The sequence below is a fragment of the Gallus gallus genome, chromosome 10 (genome assembly GCF_016699485.2).
Source record: "Gallus gallus isolate bGalGal1 chromosome 10, bGalGal1.mat.broiler.GRCg7b, whole genome shotgun sequence".
NCBI classification, from domain to species: domain Eukaryota; kingdom Metazoa; phylum Chordata; class Aves; order Galliformes; family Phasianidae; genus Gallus; species Gallus gallus.
Genome location: NC_052541.1, coordinates 6,921,376 through 6,944,287, shown reverse-complemented (window position 1 = coordinate 6,944,287; position 22,912 = coordinate 6,921,376). Strand labels below are relative to the sequence as shown.

Sequence of the window (22,912 nt, the reverse complement as noted above, 5' to 3'; positions counted from 1 at the left end):
TCAAGAAAACTACTTGTGGTGTTCAGTAATTCATGTTTTTCTTCACAAGCTGTAAAAAGTCTGATGTACCGTTTTCCAAAGTTATTAGTCTAGTTATACACTTGATGCAGCTTAGTATGCCAACATGCTGGTAGATTTAAACTTAATCATAGAGTGGAGTGAGTGAGTTGTGCCTTTAATTGTCAGCGGTAACGTTAATCCTTGGTACTATGACCCAATTAAAATAACATGAAAAATGAATTTAGTTGTCATGGTGACTGGGTCTCTCCTTTGTGGGCATTGTTCCATTACCAGATTCAGTCTGCAGCAGAGCTGCAACTGTTTCCATCTGACAGGTCTGTAACTTCAACGGTCCATGGTGATCCAGATGCTAAAAGCACATTTGCTTTAGTTCTTAAGCTGCATGCACCACAGCTCTTTGTAGCCTGACAAATGTAAAATGTTTGAGCTTAACATACTAACTAGATTTGATGTTTTTTTTTTGTTTGTGAAGGGGGTAGCTTGTTCTTTTCAAAAACATACCACTGAATCTTTCAGTGGCAGAAAAAAAATATGTTTTTCTTTTTTTTAAATAAGAACTATCATTGCCTATGTTAAACACTTCAGTTCTGTTGATAGAATAATGCTGTCTGAACTCACTGCCTAATCACGGCTGGCTAAACATGTACCTGGAAGTGTCTTGTTTTGAAGTTGTTTATTACCTTCAGGAGTTCTCTTATTCAAATTTCAAAATCACTGTCTCAAATTCTTGAGGTTCCTGTTCAGTCAACATGATTGGCTGTTGCCTGATAGTTCTTCCATAGCTGATGAATAACCTTCACAGGTGGAATACAAGCCTTTCAGAGTTACTAGTGTGTGGAAACATAGGCCAAAATGTTTGTAGTGTCAGTCAGGATGAGTGTTTGTGTTTGTTAAATTGTATTACGCAATTCCTTATCTTTTTGTGAATGGTTTGAATTTGTATCTTTAAGTTGACGTGCAGAGGGAACGTAAATTTTTGAATCATTAGGAGACTGGCATGATAGTCAAAGTGATCATGGAATGCTGTTTTAGTAATTGCGCTTGTCATTTGAATTGTAATGTCAATATATAACCTCACTATTATTTTATATTTTTACATTTTATTCTATACTTATAATTCAGGATATAAAGCAGTGGCATCTCACTCAATAAAAAAAAAATACTTATGATCAGTTAGCTTCAGTTGTAAGTATTCATAGAAATCTTGAGTAAGCTTGATTTTATTTTTCCTTTTTCAGGAGATTATATTCTTGATGCAAAACCCAAAGAGATATCTGAAATTCAGCGTCTAAATTATGAGCAGGTAAGAAGCTACTCCTAGAATACAATTGCTTATGTCTGCTTCTTTTTTCCTCACCTAGGATTTATTGATTTGTTACAAACCATTGTTGGTACTTTTCCCTATTCTATAGGGAAAATATATATTCTGTAGAGTATTAGTTATAAGTATTTCCTATTAGTGAAGAAAAATTTGCAATCTTAACACACAAATTGTTGGGGTTTTTTTGCTTGCAATGAGTGTAATGTAAGAATCTTATTCCTGTTGATGAAGAATAACATAGAAATACACATGAAAGTGTGTAACAGAGTGGCTGGTCTTTGAAGTCTTCTGTTTTGCATTCTTCAGCACTCTGCATTCTGTGATCTCTGCTAGACTGTAACTGAGGGTAGAGATGAAATAAGAGACCTGTTTTTGAGTGGTGGTGGGGAAAAATGAGGTTGATTCAATTTATAAACAGTGGTTCTTCTCACTGGTGCAGATTTTTGTGAGCGCAGCATGCAGGCTTTTGTTCACTGCTGGTGAAAATGCATAGCTAATGGTGGTGACTGTAAAGAAGAACTGTTTTGTAGCTGAGAGTTTGCTCTGTCAAGTAGTGCCACTGTGCTCTATGTATCCGTTATAGTTTCCTTGGAAGTAAATGGAGGCATTACTTTCGGAGCAACCTAAGTATCTTGGGATAGTTAAAATGAAGATTGAATGTATCCTTTTCAGAATCATACAATATATGCTTTGTATCACGTGCCGTGAATTCTGCTTGTGATAACTGAATTAGCTGTTTTCCTCTCCACAAAGGATGACACGTATTCCTGTTAAAGATTATAGCAATAATCAACTTCCATGAGTTGAAGAAAATTATATACCTGGTTAAAGTACCACCTCTGTGGCTTTCAGTTGCTCAGATGTATGGGTTTACTCAGTATATGTCACAAATACTTTCAGTAAATATGCAACTGTACAATTCTAAAAAAAACAACCACTGTTCTGGGAGTGTTCTGCATTCCATTCACATGTGCTTTCTAGCTGCACAAGTCATTGCTGCATAGGAGGGGAAAAAGAAACCAATGAGGCCATGAGTCTTATAAAATTATTACATTTCACAAGTGCTGGAACTGTGTCTTGGTGTTTGTCATAGTTTTGTGTTTATGACATCATAACAGGTAATATTCTTTACCCCAGATATTATGTGTTTTTCTTACAACCTAAAAGAAATTCAAGAAAATTTTAGGGATGCCTGGATTTGTAAGGCTAGATTTTTGGGTAATTTCAGCATAATGACGTGATGCTTTTATTCATGTTGCAGCTATGATTTTTCTTGCCAGTAACAGCATACCCAAGAGTATTAACTAAGTATTTAAAGGAAAGTTAGATTTTAAAAACAGTAAAGCATCAAGTTTTAATGCTGCCTAATGCCCCGATGTTGTGTAGTTACATCCTTACTTATTTGCATTTATTGATTAGAAATCTGTAACTTTGAAATGATATTGTTCATATTACAGTGAGAAACTTGTAGTTCTTTGGACAGCTTGATGTATTTTTGCTTTATTTATAAAGTAAACATTACAAAATAAACGCAACTAATGCTGTGGATGTATGATCTGATGTGTGTGGATGACTGGTGCTGGTACTAAAACAGTCAGAATAGCTTTGTTTCTTAGAAAATGTCTCTGATGGGATTTAGCACTTGATACCTGGTCTCTACTCATTAAACGTGCTTCTAAAGTAAGATGTTTTTGTCAGCAGTTATAACAGTACAAGCAATAATATAAGTCTGAGCCTGATCTTGAGGCTTTCTTAGAATCATGCTACATTCTAAATTCTGTGATGTTGCAAAGTTGACAAAAGGATGCAACAGGATGTACTCAAGTAGTCTGAGCTGCTGCCTTCCTGGTAATAGAAACTTCACCCAACAGTGCATCAGGCAGTAGGCCTGTCTGATTCATAGAGAACTCTCCCAGACGTGGATTCTGGATGTTTGTTGGTTTTTTAAAAAAACTTTAGGAATTTTCAGGAGTTGCATGTAAAAAATTACTCAAGAACAAACTTGTTCTACTGTAATTTTGGTAAGAAAAAAATACATTAAAACTTGCATACCAGCAAGAGTAGCTTAATTCCTCCAGCTCAGGTGCTGAGGTTGGCAAGTATGGAATTTTTACTTTGTACAGTAATGAAACCACACTGCTGTGTGTGCAAAGTAATGTGCAAAGATCTGTGGGCAAAAGTGTTTTACGTGTGTGTCTGCTTACAGTTTTCGTATACACCTTCTGTTTTAGGATTCTGTCGCCTGGGGAGGAATGGCTAAAACTTTTTCATAAATTAACTAACCTTTATCTTTCTGATAAATGCAGATCTGTTAAAATTGGATCATTTAGAGCTGGTGATGACAGTTAATCGATCAGTGTGGTATGCTTTAACTGGTATGTTCTTTAGAATACCAAGTTACAAGATGCACAGGCAGACTTCTTAGATTGCTGACAAATAGTGAGGTCTGCCATGCGTTGTAATATACAGGTTTTAATTGGCATTCTCCTCTATCAATTTGTCCATTAACATGCTGCAGAAAGGAGTGTTCAAATTAACATATTAGTAATGTTACTGCATAATAGACTCCATTTTTTTTGAAGTCAGCAGGTAGTTTCTGAAGTGATAAAATGTCATCTCTCCATACCCTGATTACATCTTGTTAGCCTACCAAGCTCTTGATTACTTCTTTCATAACCTGTCCTATATACTCATTTATTCACATAGTTTTTTCTTCCCTTCATTAATTGTGCTTCTTTCCATTAACTGTCGTATAAAGGAATGCAACACAAAGGAAATTGTCTTTAATAATCATTGAGTTGACCCTGTGAATCTTGAGTCTCTGTTTCCTCTTCAGTCTATGCTTCTGTATTTTTTGTGTTTTTTTTAACCATTGTTGCAATTCTGAATTCCTCTTGAGCAATAGAATGTTACTAAACCAAGCAAACAAAAAGCCCCTCTGTTCCCCTGAATCTTCTGCAAACACCTCATGTACTTCCTGATGATGCTCCTTGCAGATTCTTCTCACTTGGTGGAAAATTCTGAAGACTTCTAAGCTGTATCTTTATTGTGTCCTTGTGGCAACTGTAGCTTGGGATTTTTTCCCCTTTAGTGTGAATAAGCAGTGATGAACCTACGGTGATGATACAAGTGGCAATACGTTTTCTTCCAGGCAGGCGTTTTATACAAAAATGTAATTGAATAGTTTTGTATTGAACTGTGCACTTAGCAGTGGCGTAATATAAACACACACTGAAGCGGTTCTATGGCAGATTTTCCCCTTTTCTAACTTTTTTAAGCAATATTGACTTGATGTGTAATCACCAAGTGTACAAAGCTCTATTTGGTCATGGGTTTCTTTTTCTTTCTGCTGTCAGAATATGAGTGATGCAATGGCGATTCTGCATAAGTTACAGACGGGTCTGGATGTCAATGTGAAGTTTACAGGTGTACGAGTGTTTGAATACACACCGGAATGCATCGTGTTTGACCTTCTTGATATCCCTTTGTACCACGGATGGTTAGTGGATCCCCAGGTAACTTTGGTTTTCCCCTCCCATAATCAAACAGAAAATAAGTTATTTGAATTTTATTTGGGGGTGGGAAGGTGTTTCGGAATTTTCACTGGAGTCAATAAGAATGAATGTGGTAACTGATGTTTTAAAATCTGTTCAGAAAAAAAATGACTTCTCAGAGGAGTGAATCTAGATGGTGATTTGTTTTTTAAATACAGTAACTTTGTATGGGTTCAACATCTGCTACATTGAAATACGTTGAACTCATGTAATCAATTGTTCTGAACCATGGAGGGAGTTGCCCTGGAATGTACCACTCAAATTAATGCTGAGGTGTTGGGCTGGAATCGTGCCTTGATTTTCTTTTCCTGTTTGTTTGTTTTTGTTTTTTTTTTCCCCTTCATACCTTGTTCTTGAAAGCTGCTGTTCTCTGATCTGTCCTGAGAGAGTAGAGTAGAGTAGTAGATTCTTCTAGTATTCTAGAGTAGTAGTGGAAATAAAGAAGAGATTACTGTAAGCAAATGGACTGTGTGCAAGGCTGCCTGATATTGGTGTATCCTGCATGACTTATACCTTAGTGGATCATATGTCATAACTGCAGTCCTAAAACATACAGTAATTTTGGAATTGAAATTGCGGATTAAGAACTTTAATGATGCTTTATGTTAAGATCCATTGGGATGTTTAAAAAGATGGATACTTTTAAAAAATATATATTCATTGAGTTCTTGTGTGGCTTCTTGTACGATGAAATCCTGTATAGGTTTTAGAAGTACCCCATTTTTTTCTATTGAAGTATGATGCTTACAAAGAGCATAACGTTGATGTGTATCAGGTATATTCAGTGATTATTTACATGAGTCTCTGGGGGCTCTGTAACTTGAGCACTAAACATCAGGAAGCAGAAGTAACTGAAAGGGAGAATGTTCCTATTACAAATTGCATCCCATACTCTTCTCTTTCCTGCTTACCAACAGCTTTTGATGCTGGGTTTTACTCTCTGGATTCTAAATGGTATCTGAGGTTGGAAAATATCTAAAAGCCTTGGCTAAAGCTTTTTGGTCTAGTGTTCTTAGGGGGTTAACATGCTCTGTTTGTTGAGATAATTTCTCATGGGTGGTTACTCTCAGCTTGCAATTTTGTTCTTTACAAGGATAAGTTCTCCTGTTTTGTATGCTGTTTTCTCCTGTTCCAGGTTGCTGACATAGTAAAAGCAGTTGGTAACTGCAGTTACAATCAGCTCGTGGAGAAGATAATTTCTTGTAAACAGTCTGACAACAGTGAACTGGTTAGCGAAGGTGGGTAACACTTTTTCTATTTTTTTTAATCTAATTATCTACTGTATCAAATCTTCATATTTTGTGTGTGGGTCTTGGTATGCTGTGATACAGGTGTGGTGAGCTGCTTGGTGTCTGCTACGTAGGCAGTCAGCACAGTGCTTGTCTCAACTTCTCTGATGCAGTTTCTGAAATGAGTCAACCTGATTCTCTTAAGCTGTGAATTATATTTTTTAAAAATAGAGGGAACTTCCTTTTATGAAAAGGTATTATGGACAGCATTCAGATTTCACCTCGGCTACGTATTATTTCCTGCACAATTAAGAAAATTTCAGTGATACTTGAAGTGGATATAGCATTTCTAAACACGTATGGGTAATTTACATTGCTAAGGCTTTGGAACTTTCAAATCATTTTCTCCTCTCTGAATGTGTTCCGTTAGATCTGTGGCTCAGTAGGGAGGAGAGTGGGGAAGATCATATTACTGTTTTGTTCAGATTTATGTGTAAGGTAATAGGAGATATTTACAGATCAAAGAGGAATTTTCTTTCTGTTTTGTTCCTTTATCGTTAAAGGATGCAGGATGTGATTTTTTTGAGGAATTCTCTCCTTGCTTGATATGTGATCCAAATGATAGCTCTTGGAGTATTTCCTTTTGGCCACTTTTACAGCTGTTAGTTGCAAAGGAGTGAATGCAGTCTCAGCATTCAGAGCCCACTTGCTTATCAAGTGCAGAGAGTTAGCAGTCCTATGGTGCTGTACAATTGCTGTTGAGGACAAAAAGCAACCCTTTCAACCTCTCATTTTTGGTCTTGTTTTGTTTTTCTTTTGTTTTCATATTTCTTGGCAGTAGACCTATATATATATAGTACATAGAGAGACCTAGATAGATATATAGTACAGTGCCCATGTTCCACTACCAGCAGTTATAATCCTGGGTCTCTCGGCTAGGCCACAGCTGAAGCCAAAGGCTAGTATGTGGTACTGTTGAGCCATGTAAAATTATCTGTTTGATGGCTGCTGTTCTGTGGAGAAAATAACCAAGGCGTAAGGGATTCTACCTTGCAGAGTTTCATGTTTACTGTAGTTTATTGAGAAGTGTGTTGAGCACGTTGTCATATATCACATGAATACTGTAGTCATGTTTTCTGAACTAACTCATTTATAAAATAAATTTCAAACAAGTCTCTTCCAGTGTGACTGGTTTATAGTTAAGGAGGCATTTTGGCAGATGTTAACAACTGGTAAATCTTAAATATGATGAATGAGATCTGAAGTGGTGCCTTGGTCTGAAGTTCTCAAAAGTCTTTACGTGGCTTACACAGGGGCTTGGTAGTTGAGTATGTATAGGTGAGCATAAAAATATTTTGACATTCTATGTCTGGTCTTTTTCAATAACAGGTTTCATTGAGAATTTTTATACAGCCTAGGATGCATTCTCCTACCTTTGAGAAATGTGGTACTAACTGGCAGTAGTTTCCTTCCACGTTTCCGTTCCACAGCTGTTTCTCTGAGTTCTCATGTTTGGTTCTTTTTCTGTTGCAATGTAATTTCTGCCTGTACGTGAAGAAAGGGGATGTGGATTACTGAATCTTGATAGGGTAAATGTATTGGCACGTGATATTTTTGTTTTACTTTTTAAGACATTGTTTTCAGTCAACCTGTTACATCAACCTCCCATCTTTATTTTGTAATCACACTCAACAATCACTTGTGAGGGATAAATCAGATGATGTTTTGCATATTAAAAGCATGGTGTTGTGATGAACATCTCTTTAAGTCCTGTTTTAATTAAGAGTAATAAGTAAAATACTTCAGCAAGTGAGCTTTAAAAGTGGAATTTGTTTTTAACTCAGTTTTAGTTAGACAATATGAGAAACAAACTTGTAAGGCTTTCTCTTTCTTGGCTGTGATGACACATGAAAAATATTTTTCTCGGCATAAATTGGGGTAAGAAGACTGCTAGGTTTCTATATTTTTAGGCATATGTAATAGACACACAAAAGTATGTATTGCTTTTATAGGCTTTGTAGCTGAGCAGTTCCTTAATAATACGGCTACGCAGTTGACGTACCATGGGCTGTGCGAGTTGACTTCAGCTGTCCAGGAGGGAGAGCTCTGCGTGTTCTTCAGGAACAACCATTTTAGCACCATGACCAAATATAAGGTATATTCCACGTTTTTATTGTTTTTTGTATTTCGTGGTTTTTGTTCAAGTTTAAAAGCAAAGCATGTTTTTTCCTTGTCGTGAAATGCAAATAAATTCCAATTTGTTATTATTGTAAGTATGGGTTGTGGTGAATAAAAAATCTGTAGCAAATATCACTTTTGATTTATTGATTAGCATATCAGAGTCTACTATCGTTTTAAACCTTACTGTAGCTCTCCCTTAATGTTCAGCCTCTTCCCTGTTTTAACTCCCTTTGTGATTGTGTGGAAAGATGTAAATTTCTTATGTGGTTTAAATCTATTTGCACTGTTATTGGCAAGGATAAAGTTAATGGATTTATTTAACTTCTTCTTTCTGAAGATATCAAATTTTGTTTCCTGTTTGGACCAGAAGGTGGGTAGCTCTATAGATGTATCCTAGTATTCAAAATACCAATTATCTGGAGAAGTTCAGATGAGCTGTCGTAGTGGTTCCCATTGTTAGGAATGCGATTAAATCTGAAAGTGGAGAGGCAAAATGGTGTCAACTCTGAAAGGAGTATTGCAGGATGCTGAAAGCAGGTGGCTGCCTGGTGCGTGTTTCTCACACTCCTTCCATGCGCCAGAAAATCTACCTTGGGCAAGTTCTTAATGACCTTGTTCTGACAGAACTTTGTTGTAAAGTGGTAGTTTATTTCTCTGTATCTGAATGTTAGGCAGAAAAGGCCTCAGTCAAATTGCATCCTAAGGTTTAATCATTCTCTTTTCACTGAAAAACTCGAATATTTTGAGGTAGAATTTGTTAGGTTTATAGTATCAAATAACAGGTTAGTTGGGCATTTCTCTCAAACATAAATATAATTAGTTCTTACCTTTTTTATTGAACTGTTGAAATTTTTTAGTAACAGCTAATCACAATATAGAATTGATTCCATAATGTTTGCACTTGTATGTAATGCTAATAACTGGGGAAAAAGTGTTCGAGACTGCTTTTTTAAACCACCTATTATTTTGTAACATCACATACCTCATACGTGAAGGGTACTTCTCCATTTGTCAGTACTGGTCCTTTTTTTCTCCCCCGTCTGTTAACCTTGACTGTCATATTCTCATCTTTAGCATTTTGAATAATTATTTTATTCAGAACTTCAGCTCAGTTTATGTCTGATGAAGAATGGATTAACTCCACGAGGAGGTAACATAGTTGGTTTGCTAATAACTGCTTAGAGTGTGTTTGTGGTTTGAGTCAGTTATATTTTTAAACCAATAAGACTGGTAAAATTATCTCTTTCTTCCCTTCCTTCCCCCCACCCCATTTGAAGAATACTTGAGGCGTTACTGTATTGCTTCTCTTTATTTTTCTAAATCTACTTTGGGGAATAGTTCTTAGCAGTTTATTATGTGAGGCCATGTATTGTTTTAATGTTTGCTTTCATGATGAAGAAATGACAGGTTTGTTTTTTTTTTCATAAAGAAGAAGAGGCTAAATAGAAGTAGAAATGTAAATAGAACTACAAGTGTACTTGATGGCTATAGATTGTACCGGGAAATGCAGGAAACTTTTTTTTTTTTTTTTTTAATTTGGAGGATATTCCAGGTAAAATATTTTAATCCTGAAAATTGTACTTCTAAACACTTCACTTTTGTGCTGTAATTGCAAATTTAAAATATTGAAGTTTAGTCTATATTAAGTAAGGTCAGTGGATCACTTCAATGAGTACAGAATTTTCTGTAGAGGATGGACTTCTGCTGCAGCCTGGCATGTAGACAAAGGCCAACATTTGGGTGTTGTTAGTACTTCATCTTCATACTTGTAACTGTGTACTTCTGTTGAGATATTTTTACTTAAAGAAGTAAAATGCACTCTATCCTTAAGTAATATTGTTAATACAGAACAGCTTAAGACAACGAGTAGAAGTTTGTCCGAATTTTACCTGTAAAAAATGAAACCTGAGTTGTACGAAATACACTTGTTTGAAGAGTATTATTTTTTAGTTCTACAATTTAGCATCTTCAAACCAGTAACTTTACTGCTTCTGTCTTGTCCTTTTTGAGAAGTTTTAGACCTCTGAAATTAGAAGTTTTGGAATATGGGTCAGAAGTGTTTCATAATTGTTATTATGACCTCACTTGCAGTTAGCGTTCAGTTTTCCTTCTATATCTGTTGCATTGTATGTTACTGCATATCAGATAACAGGAAACTGTATTAAGAGAGACAAATTCTTCATTAATCTATTTGAAAAAAATTAGCAGTATCCCTTCCTTTGTTTTGTAGTTGTTTGCAGTAGCTTTATTGAGTACATGTTCTTGATTAACTAGGAAGTCAGAAACAGACTTGACTTGGGCTTTTAGCCAAGATTAGCTTTCTGAAGCCTTTAGACCACAGGATGCTCATGAGTGCTAGGTGTGCTGTTCTCTGAGCTGAGGCTTATCAGCTTCTTTACACTTTACTTTTAGTAGATTGATAGCTCTGCAGGTTTTTAATGGCGTTTCTCTTGTTCCAGAGTTTCTGGTGGTTTCAACAGTAGCTGGGTAAAGGTGAGATGTCCATCAATTAGGAAAACAGAAGATGCAACGTATGCCAGAAAAGACAGCGGAGTAAAACTTCTGAGAACAAATCAGTTTAATTCTGATTTGTGTTGTTACCACATAGATGATAATGAAAGTGACTGAGAAATTTGTGTTACTTCTGGTGCTGGGTTCAGTAGGTTTTTGTTTTTTTTTCAGTTCCATTAGTTTTCTCCAGGTCTGATCTAGTGAGCTTGCTTTAGAGGTAATTGATGTTTTGTCTTGAACTTATTATGACTAAATGCATACTGTAAGAAAGTTCCCTATAAAATAAATAATAAGATAAATTAAGAATTATTTTGTGCATGTTCTAATGCAGAAATGGGAGAGTTGTGAACTCTGGTAACATCCTTAGCTTGTATAATCTGAACATCCTGGTTTTTACATGTTCAGTACAAAGAGTATGGTATTTATTATGTGATGCATTGTCAATTTAAGAACAGATTTACTAATGCTGGCAATGCTTCACCCAGTTATTCTGAGTTTAGAGTGGCATTGCAGTGTCAGATCTTTACCTTATTGTTGAATTACTTATTTTGGAGAGCTGTGCTATTGAAGTGACTTATGGAAGTATGAAGAGACATCCTAGGGCTTTCAATTCCTGGCTTTATTATTATATATACTTTATGTTACAAGATACCGTAAAGTGGCAAGAACTCCTTGGGAATATTGGACATACTAGTGCCCAACTAATATGGTTATTAGGTCAGCTTATCTACATTATTTTATAATCTGCTTATTTTGTATCCAGTGTTCCTATCAACAGCAAGATTTTTGCATGTATAGGGAATGAATTCATTCCATGTAAGGAGGGGAAGGGGAGTGATTCCTTGCAGTCTGGCTTTCCTTTTAATGTTTTTTTTTTTTTTTTTTTTGCAGCTACTAAGCTAACAGTAACAGCACAGGTTCCAAATTCTTTTTTTTATACTATCATGTGCTTCCTGCAACATCAGAAATAAAGTTGCTGTTACTAACATACAGCAACATTCTGAATGCGTGGTGTAGATGAGTATAATATCAGTGTTACATACTGTAGACAAAAGCTTATTATCACTCTGCTTGTCAGTCTGTACAGTGCCATTCTATGCTAGTTATAGGGATAAAGGCAGTAATTTGGGCTTTCAGGTAGGCAACAGGAGGTGACTAGTTGTATTAGAATACTTTTTAAATAGTCTGTTATTTTGCAGACAAGAAGAGAAGCAAAACAGGATGGTTATCTAGTTTGGTCTGTTGCTGTATTCAAAAATATTTGTTAGTGTTTTGAAATATTCCTGTTCAGTGTAATATGTATAGACACGTCTAAAATGTTCATCTTCAGGCAGATAATTACTGAGTGGTTTTTACTTACCTTTCTTTTTCATTCCTTAATTAGGGAGTAAATGCTAAATGGAAAGGGCTCATTTAATAATACTTTTTTTTTTTTATTTTATTTTTTAGCTTCAGTATTCACGTAAGTTGGAAGTTAAGGAAATAATAATTATAGAATAATGGCTGCGAATTATTTTGGAAGTTAATGTGAATAATTTTGAAGAAATAATATTCCTCTCAAGGCTTCAATTCTTTTATAAAGCAGCTGAGGTGATATTATGACGTAACTGAAGATTCATTGACAGCATTTTAGAATACAGAGTCAGCCCATTTCTCCAGTTTTATTTAATTTATTTAATATCGTGTTGGCTAATTATGATTTTACTTTTCTGAAAAGCAAATAAAAATTGCATAATGTAATATGAAATTGTCATTTGCAATTTGGAACACTTTTGGAATTGAGATGATGTCAATAGGATATTTTGGCATATTTTTAAAAGTTTGTTTCATATAAAATGAAAGCAAATGTGGCAGTTTAAATATATTTGCTGTCAAAGGATGGTGGATGTTTGTTAATGGCAATTCGGTTATCAGATACTTAATCCCTTTTGCTGTTTGTCCATTTGCCCAAGTAATCACTTATTCTCCTTCCTATCAATTTAATTGCATATTAATAGTCTTAGCTCTTGTGATTATACAGTAATCACTTTCAACAGTTAAAGATGTGATTTTTTTTTTTTTGCCTTTGCTTTTCATTACACAGATAATAAATACATCAAATGATAATTCCCTAGATCAAGGAAAAGCAGGACTGTAAAGAGGGAATCAGTTTGGTAAGAATATCTTAGTTCAGTTGGAACTCTTTTCCCACTGGTGTGACTATTACACAATCTGTCTATTTTCTTTTCAGTAAAGTGACAAGAAGTTTGCCTGTTTGGATTGTCAAGTGTGTGTGTTGCAGTGATGTTCTCTAGGCTTATAAATGTTGCGTTTCTGTTTCAACTCCAAATGGGCTTTTGTTCAAGTACTAGATATCTTTCATACCAAAGTACTAGATATCTTTCATACCAATAACCTCACTTTATCCCTGTGAAAAAGGTATGAGCTTGGCATACTAGAGGCAATATAGCTTTTTCTAAACAGGTTTAAACATTCTGTCCCTTTCGTGGTAAGTGTTCAGTTCTTATTGTGAGTAAACATTCTTTTTTACGCAGTTTGAATTAATTGGTGTTTATTACAAAAAAAAGGAAGTAACAGTTAGAATATTCAGATTAGATTATTCTCAAGAAAATAGCATGCATTCACATGAACATAAAACATCTTTGTAAAAATCAAAGGGTCTGATCCAGAAGTCCAAGAGAACATTTACATAGCCCTTAAAGGATTACACACAAAATGTTTGTCTTGCCTGTAAGCTAATGGACTTAGGCTTTCATTTTCAGTTTTCTAAACCACTGAAAACATGGTAATTGGCCTCAGAGGTAGTTTAAAAGTATTCATTTCAATCACTTTTTCTGATCATGAAATTAACCTAGAAAATGATGTTTCACAACAACTAGTGACACCTGCAGCCTACATCTGTAAGCCTTTGAAATACGTTTTTCTGTGCACACCAGAAGATTGATAAAGACATACAGGAGAGCATCTTTTTATCCTTCACTTTATTTAAGCCTTTTACATGTGAAACTATAAAATCTGGGCATTGGTCTACAATACACGGGTCTTGGTTCTAAGGTTAGATAGTTTAATTGTTCATTAGCACAGGCAAAGTTTATCTGAACAGTTATGCATTTGAGGCTTTCTTTTATTTCCTGTTGACAATGGTTGTTAGTGTGGACTAGCCTTTTTGGGGACAATGTTAGTCCATAAGACTGCTTATAAACATTTGAAAAAACACCAAAAAGTAATGGTAAGTTGGTAATACTTTAGGTATAAGAAGTTAAGTGCATTTTTATCTTCATAAAAATCTTATTTCATAAACTATATCATCGTTCTTGGCATGGTGTACTTGACAAGCAAACTTGAGTATGTTCGCAAGTTGAATTGAATGACTTCAGAGTGCAGATTATTCTGTGTTGACTTTAACAGACTAGAAAACAAATGCATAATCAGGACCACGATCTATTAGGTAGGAAACATTGTTTTGTACTTTTTTTTGTTTGTTTAAGCCTCGTTCCTAACTTTTAAGTTCATTGTAAATGTTTGTTTTTAGCTAATGATTCTTACTATTAATTATTCTTATATGATTCTCTGACTGTGCTCCCTCTTTCACTTTTCCACCTTGTATATTATACTGAGTAGAGCTCAGAAAAGCACAGAAATCTTGTTCAGAAAACCTGAACAAGTGCAGTGTAAAATGCTTGGACACAGAAACTGTGATGTTATGTTGGTTGCATGTCCCTGTGTCATAGCCATTTTAATCTCTGTGCACTTCACCAGGCTGAGGAAGAGCTATGCAGTCAGACTGATCTCATCCATTGTCTAGTAAGTGCTGGAAAATGGTGACTGGTTCCTGACACCGTGCACGTCCTTACATAGCACAGCTGAAATGTACAGGCAGTATAACAGTTCCATGACTAAACATATTTTCTTACATCACAGATGCCCTCAGTGGACTTACTGATGAAGCATTTAGGATTGGGAAGGAAACACACATGACATTAAAATAGTGCCTGTAGAAAGTCTGTAGATATGCTTGTTATGAATAGAAGGAGCACAAAAATCAAGTTCTGGGAAGACTGGTCTTTAGAAATGAGTAGCTATTTTGCAGCTAATGCACAAAGAACTGATTTATTTCCTGTATAAAACTGGAAGTTCTCCAGTTACCATCAGAAGTTATGTGAATGAAGGGCCAGCCTTGGGAAGCTGGATATGGGTTTTTTTTTGTTTGTTTGTTTTTGTTTAGAAATTTCATTAAAAATGATCCTAATATGAAGTACAGATCAAAACTGGGGAAGGAGTTGATCTCTGATCTGTGCTTTCCATTGCTTTCATTCAAATAACAGGACGAGGTTATTTGTCTCCTCACAAGAACGAGGGAGTCTGTGTGTTGGTGGACATCCTTTTGGTAGAGTAAAGCAGCATGTTTTTGAACAATGCAATTGGTATTGGGATTATAATGGTTTTTTGTTCTTAGGTAATGTGGTGATATGTAATAAGCTTATGGTCTTTCATTGCAGAGCTGTAAGAAATATATATATTTTAACTTCTTCCTAAGATGGAATATTTTTTTAAATCAGTGTTCAGGTTGAGTTGTTCAGCTGAGGAAGACTTAGAAAGCAGGGCTATAAAGTTTGTTTCAGATTGAAGTAGTTTTCTATTCAAAGCTTCAAGGTATGTTTGGATAATGTAGTAGTTTTTAATCCCATGAAGGCAACAATACATTTTAATATTAGTTTGTGGAAAATTTCAGCTTTTATGATCTCCCAACTCCTTACTGTAAGTCTTAACGTTTTCCAACTTCAGTATTATTGAATAACAGTTTATGAACTGTTTAAAAATTCATTCAAGATATATGGTGTTTTAAAGGAAAAGTTGATGTGTTTTTTCTTTTGCTTTTGTTTGAATCAACGTACTGGTAAAAATGAAACATTAAAGACTCAAATGCACTTACCTTAGATTCTGTCATCTCTTTATTTTCTTACTTTTAAGCACTTCATACATTGAATGCTGTGAGATAGGTGTTCTGTGCAAACTGGAAGCATTGTGAAAGAGTTTTCTTCAGTTTCTTTGGATGATGTTAAGTATCAGGAAGCAAATTTGTGTTAAGGTTGGCTTCCTGGGGAAAGATGATTTAATAGTTTGTGTTATGTGATCAAATTGTTACCGACAGTTTTGTCTGGAAGCCTACCTGTGCTTTCCAAAACTTCAGAATATCCATATATGCTCACGTATCTATATATGCTATATCATATAGCATTCCAAAACTTGAACATATCTAGTAGTGCCCTTTGGGTTGGTTTTTTGATCTGTTCTGTTGGGCCTTTCACACAATCTGTTTGTTGTGTAGTGTACCCTTCAGCCACAGAAGAGATGGCTGTGAGCTTGAGGTGTCTTACTGGGACTGAAGATGCCTGGTTTTAATCTCAGGATAAGCATTCTTTTTATGTCCTGGGAGAAATCAGTGGGATAGTTCTGTTCTTGCTGTATAGAGGTGGTGATTTCATTTTTCACCTTTCTTGCTTCAGTCCATTTTTAACACGGTAACCTTTAATCTACTCTGCATGGTGCTGTAGAACAAATAGCAAACTTTTATGCGTGTCACAATAAAATATTTTGATTTTTTTACAGCTAAAATACTGCAATTAGCTATGTTTACTTGAATATTTTAGGTAATATTAATGGAAACTTTGATCTTCATGTGCGCTGTATGCTCAGTAATAACAATCTTGCATTGGCATGTAGCTTTAGAAGCAGTAGGATTAGATTCAAATCCAGCTAAATTGAATTTTAACTTGTTTGTTTTTCATGCTGTCTCTCAGACATGCCACGATATCTCAAAGTGTGCTTTTGAAATTCCTATTTGATTTCAGTCCTCTCCCATTCCTTCAACCTAAGCTTCCTTCCTCTGCTTTGGCTTCTGGATTTGTTAGTATTGCCTCTGACTTCCAGACCAGCCCATTTTATAATTTCAGACTTTGAAACTAATAGAGAAATTTCACCTTGTGGAACTGTGAAAAGGCTAAAATCCAACAAAAGCAGTTGTTGATGACAAATGATAGCGAGAATCTTTTTTTTTTTTTTTTTTTTTTTCTCTCAATGGAACTAAACCCTGGCTTGCATTTAAAGAAGCAAAATAAAACACATACTAAGACACAATCAAATTTTGAGATACAGCCATTTTGAGCCAATGCCTCTTGGATTATTTGGAAAGATCACCTTTGTCTCCAGATTGTGCTATGTGAATTTAACTTGATTTGTCCTGGGACAATTGACGTTATCAACCTGGAGTCCTATTTCTCAGGTGTATTTCCAAGGAGTTGACAAGGTTTATGTTTGTTTCTTAACATATATTGAATTTTGAACTTTAATGTAATAGTGGAGAAAAATATAAGATATAGAACAGAAATTAAATATGGTTGCTCTTTTAGCAGTGAATACTAGTATCTAGCAGTCATGGAGTCATTTGGAGTCATTTAAATTTATATTTCACTACAGAAAATATAAAAATTAATGTTTTACTGGAATTAAACAGTTACAATGAGCAAAAATTATCAGCTAATTTATCACACTGAAAAGTCATTTCTATAGGTTTATAGGTTTTCCCATCTTTCTGTGTAGGGTCAACTTTACCTGCTGGTAACAGACCAGGGTTTTCTTACAGAAGAGAAAGTTGTCTGGGAAAGCTTGCACAACGTGGATGGTGATGGAAATTTCTGTGATTCCGAGTTCCACCTACGGCCTCCTTCAGACCCTGAAACTGTCTACAGAGGGCAGCAGGATCAAATAGATCAAGTACTGGATTTGTGCCTCTCTATTTGTATTTTTCTGTTTTCTTCTGACTATATATATATATAGTATATATATATATATAGTATATAGTATAGTAAATACTGTGTATTTTTAGCCATGCATGTATAAACCTATGTGTGTGCATGCGTAGTCATGCAAAAATGACTAGAAAAGAATGCCTTATACACCTAGAAGTGTTTCTTTGTAGTACTCTCATGACTTCAGGTGGGAGGAAGACTAGGACCAATCATAAATAGTTTGGAAAACCTGCTTTTAATCTTTATGAATCCCTTTCTTCAAAGAACTTTGAGTAGAAATGTCACATCTGCCTTGTGCATGGAAAAACAGGAGAAGTATTGAAACTATAAACTTCTCCCTGTCTAATAAATTTTTTTCAGTACACTGTCATAATTGAACTTTGTGTTCTGATGCCCGCTTTGCTGAATGTAGGTCAGAGCCATAGCAGATTGCACATGGTGATGATTCTTTGTTTTTATTAACAAGTAGTAGTTTGTGGAAGTCCTGTCTGGGACAAGACCTATTTGTGTTAATGCATAAACACATAGCAAGAGCACTTGTAAATCTTACATTCTAAATAAGCAAAATAAATTCATAATATAAAAATAATAATTCATTATAATATGATAATAAGCAAATGCTTTTGAAAAGACTCAAGCACTCTACATCTTTTTATGGAATAAACAACCTTGTAGAGATAACAAAGATAGTATCTTTAGTAGTCAGTGCTGTCTGTTTGGACATATCAAAACTATTGATAGAGTTCTAATATAGAGTTCTAATTTGTAATTTGTAATTTGCTCTTTCTATGACAGTATTCAAATCATTACTTCTACTTAGTGTTTAGCTCATGCTAGTTCTGTCCTTTTACTGTTGTCAAGGTAAAGGAATTTAAACCTGAAAGTAGTTGTGGTTTGTTTTTTTTTTCCTATGTTGAGACATAGGAACACAGAAGGGAAAATTGTAAAGTAGCTGTATTTATTCTTTCCCCCCCCTCCCCACATTGCTGCAGTTCAGGTTATAAGCAGGTTCTGAAACAGAACTTCTGAGAAATATGCATTAGTAGATGAGGCTAGGGTAAAGGGAATGGTACTGTATGGCTGCCCTTGTTGAAAAATTTACTTGTTGTGACTTTGCTCTTTTCTATATGAAAGAGCATTAATATACAGGTTTACTGTTTAGGATTATCTGATGGCTTTGTCTCTACAACAAGAGCAGCAAAATCAAGAGATTAACTGGGAACAGATACCAGAAGGAATCAGCGATCTAGAGCTGGCAAAGAAGCTCCAAGAAGAGGAGGACAGGCGAGCTTCTCAGTACTATCAGGAACAAGAACAAGCAGCTGCTCAGGTCCAGGTAAGAAAACATTATCACAGAATATGACTACTAGTTATAGTTAATATTAACTTTGTAGTTATATAGACGCATCTGCATTGTAAATGTCTCAGATAATTAGGACTGATGCTGTTCACATTATATGCAGTATTTGTTAAGAACCCTATAGTTACCTTGTTATTTGCTGCTATAACTTTGGAGCATGCACACAGATATGGCAGTTGCTGCTACTTAAATACTTCAAAGCATTTCTAAGCTAAATCAAAGTTGCGTTTATGCAGTTTAGGTGGAAATGATGGGATGAGTTACTACTTTAGGTTATAAAGATTGTATTAAAAATACACAATTTATAAAAATTATTCAAATAGAAGTTTTTCAATACTAGTCAAATTTTTCTCTTCATTTTGTCTTGCGGAAAGCTGTGGTTTTACCATTTTTAGATATTTTAGTCTACGACACCTTGTGAATTTCTTCTGTCCTGTTCCGAAATAGGAAATTAACAGTTGCTACTAGTATGCCTTCCCCAGCCCCCTTCTCCATAAGCACTTCCATTTGGAATGCTTGGAAAATGTCATTCATGAGTGTATAGATTGCCATAGAACTGAACTTCTTTAATGCAAGAGACAGTATTAAAGCTGTACTGGATTCAGGGATTTCTTAACTAATTGAGAGTTTCTTAACACACACACACACACACACACACACACACTTGCATCAAAATATATGTATTACATATTTGTAAGTAGAAGCAATCTGAAGGCTGAATCTTTGGGTGACCTGTGCCAATTCAGAACCCTTGATTGGCACTGGTTGTTAAACATGAAACGAGAATTTCTGACAGATAAAGGATCTGCTATTTCTTCTGCTTATTGCTTAAATACCAGTGGCAGTAGTTACTTCTAAGACAAAGATGTGAACAGGGTACAAGGAGAGATTCACTTCTGCTGGTTGCAGAATGGCAGAAAAAATATCCTTAACAGGATTTGATGGCATCGTCATTTGCAGCTGTGAGTGGATAGTAGCTAAATTAGATGAAGTAACAAAACTTCTGCTGTGTTTTGTTGTATGCCACCACCAAGTTCTTCAGTACTTTCTAGTTAAGGGCTACAAATAAACTCTGCATTAATACATTTAGTCACAAGAGTCAGCATTTTCAGTACACAACTTCTCAACTGCAGACTGTGTTTTTATAAATGAACTAGGGAAAATTTTCCAGTATAGTAAATATAGAAGTGCCAGAAAATGTTTGATTCTAAATTGTATTCTTGAAACGACTGATCTGAATATATCGGCACAATAGAAGATACACACAGGACTTGAAATGCATTTTCAATTGATTTTGTTTTTCAGAAATAAGCTTTCATGAAGGCTTTGTAGAATTCATACTGAAAGACCTTCTACCTGCATTCTGCTGTTTGCATTATAGTTAGATTCGAGTTCATGGAAGTTTAATACTTGAAATTGTTCAATCTACAATTACAGCTTTGTGTTTTATTCAAAATGCTGTTTGTTTTTTCTCTACATAGCAGGTGCAAGGTGCTCCTTCTCCAGCAAGTGGAAGACAGTCTGGGAGCAATGAGCGCAAACGTAAGGAGCCTCGAGAGAAAGAGAGAGAAAAAGAGAAGAATAGCTGTGTTCTCTTGTAACAGTAAATGGATGATAGCATGGAGCCAACTGCATGTCCACAGAAGCAAAAACAAGGAGTAAAAAGGAAGACAAACCCGTTACATGCCGCCTGTGCCTGATTACCCCACGGATTTTGTTCATGTTTCAGGAGAAGATGGGTGACTTTGTTACAATCATATAGACTTTCTTCAAAGTCATAGTGTGTGCTGCTTGAGATGGAATTCCAAATCACAGTTGGATGTGGCTGTGCTTTGAGTTAGTCATAAGAAATACTGCACCTTGTAGCTGAAAACACAAGTCATGGCAAGTTTTGTGTCATAGTGACATCCATTACTTATTACATCAGTAAGCTATTTTATCTTCCACTCTAAACAAAGGAGGTAACTGGTTTTGTTTAAGACTCTCTTCCTAGAGTATGTACACTAGCACAACAGAGTCTTGTGTTACTTTCATGGTATGAAGCTATATCTTAGGCTGGGTATAGTCTTCATGACATACGCGCCCAAATAACAGATGGGCGTTGCCTCCTCAGTGTGTCCAGATATCTTTGCTTCTGGATCTAGTACATTTGGTTTTTTGAACCCAGATTTATACTGTGTTAGCGCTGTTGTTGCATCTCTTTGCCAGCTTTCTTGCCCCAAGAATACATGACTTAATCATATGAAAAAAATTGTTATTAAAAAATGGGGCGTTTATTAATGAGCAAGATGAATATTGTTTGTTTTTCTTGCAATTACAGACTGGGTATGACAACTCAGATGTTATCAGGGTTAAACAAGTAATTTTATAGGTCATTTCTTTTCCTTTAAGTATTTTTTTCCTCTTGTAGGTGAACTGGACCAGATAGGAACTTATTTATTGACCTCTCCATATGATAGGTAAACAGCGAGAGGGCACTGAGGTCCATAATAATCCTTATTCTGTCTAAGAATGCAGAGTTAAAATAACTATCTATCTGCCTTTTTTTCCAGAAGTACCTTGAACTTTAACACGACGTTAACACGTTCACTTGTATATTTGAGCAAGTGTACTGTAATTAAATACATACTTTGTTTTCTAAATCATATATCCTTAAAAAGCACACTTACGAAGGGTGAGAGAAAAGCTAGGCTAATCTCTTGAGATAGTTTGGAAAGGTGGTCAGGTGTAATATTTTGTTTTAAATAGCTAATTTAGAATTTTTGGAAACCAGATTTTTCTAATTTATGGGAACCAAACAAATATGTTGCATCTTCTAGTATCTGTAGAATACAGGAATGGGATGCTCACTGAATTTTGAGGGGACCACAACTCCTCCTCCACTTACATTAAGTCAGTAACAGTTATCTTGCTGAACCTTTTTGATAAAATTTGTATTTCACAATTTGTAGATACTTTTGAAAACGGCTGCTTCTCCTGGACAAGACAATTGCTTGCACGAGTCTGGGACAGCTGAAGTAGCTGGGTGGGATATGACATTCCTGCTGTCAGGGGTTTGGATAATGTCTGTAAGAGAGAGGCTGTCTAAACACAAGTTGACAGGTAAAAAGCTGCTTTAAAACTATTTCAAGCAGAACTGCTGGGGTGATCCTAGAACGAAAATCAGACGTGTAAAGGGAGAATGTCTTATTAAATGAAGAGCCAGTTTTTACCACTTTTTTATTCCATGCTTTTTTTCTTTTCTGTTTTTCAATTTTGTTATAATTTTTGTTTTATAAAGATGAAGTAATGAATGATAGGTCTCTAATATGTAAATTGTAAATGTAAAAAAAAAATTCTCTATATTCTCTAGTGAAGTCATGCCCAGGAAAGTAATTTTAACACATAATATATGCAGTTTAGATGAATTTCTATGTCAAAGCAAAGGTTGACCACTTTTTTTTCCTTTGCAGCAGCCTAACTTATTCAAACAAACTAGTGTGATGGAGGATCACCGACATAATGACTTGTCTACATTAAGCAAATTACAAAATATTTCAATAGTGTCAATAATGAAGACTTAAAGGCAGAATGTTGTTGAAAAACATTCTGTTACTAAGATTTTTCCAAATTTCTGTATTTACATTTATTTATTACCCTTGAAAAATAAATATGTCAAGCTAAGTGTTTGTTATCTTATTATTTTCAGTACAGTGTTGCCACTTTAAGTTTTGTAACAAATTTGGTTTGAGCAGGCATTGTGGCTGTCATAGATGCTTTTTGCCTGAAATACTTGCTTGTATTAGAATAATTCTTGTAGTATTTTCAGTTTCAGACAGATGTGCCTGAAGCCTAATGTACTGTAGTGATCACAGTGCCATTTGGTCACAATGAAAGAAAAGCTAAATGTCAGCATTCATCACAAAGTAAGTCTGGACTCCCCAGTA

The 22,912-nt window shown here is 35.3% G+C and overlaps 1 protein-coding gene and 1 long non-coding RNA gene across 2 annotated transcripts in view; one reads left to right on the top strand and one right to left on the bottom strand.

The window, feature by feature from the left end:
* Window positions 1-22,649, top strand: part of FAM63B (family with sequence similarity 63 member B) — a 30,669-nt gene extending 8,020 nt beyond the window's left edge. The window contains exons 3-9 of the mRNA XM_025154017.3: window positions 1,260-1,324; window positions 4,699-4,857; window positions 6,032-6,134; window positions 8,138-8,280; window positions 17,418-17,591; window positions 18,789-18,962; window positions 20,468-22,649. Of these exons, the coding sequence (XP_025009785.1) occupies window positions 1,260-1,324; window positions 4,699-4,857; window positions 6,032-6,134; window positions 8,138-8,280; window positions 17,418-17,591; window positions 18,789-18,962; window positions 20,468-20,587 (938 nt within the window). The 3' untranslated portion in view covers window positions 20,588-22,649. The remainder of the gene's footprint in view (window positions 1-1,259; window positions 1,325-4,698; window positions 4,858-6,031; window positions 6,135-8,137; window positions 8,281-17,417; window positions 17,592-18,788; window positions 18,963-20,467) is intronic.
* LOC124417125 lies at window positions 805-16,222 on the bottom strand. Its single transcript, XR_006931127.1, has 2 exons — window positions 7,559-16,222; window positions 805-5,315 (listed from the first exon to the last, which is right to left on the bottom strand). It is a non-coding gene; the product is annotated as an uncharacterized LOC124417125 (long non-coding RNA).
* Window positions 22,650-22,912: the final 263 nt, after the last annotated feature.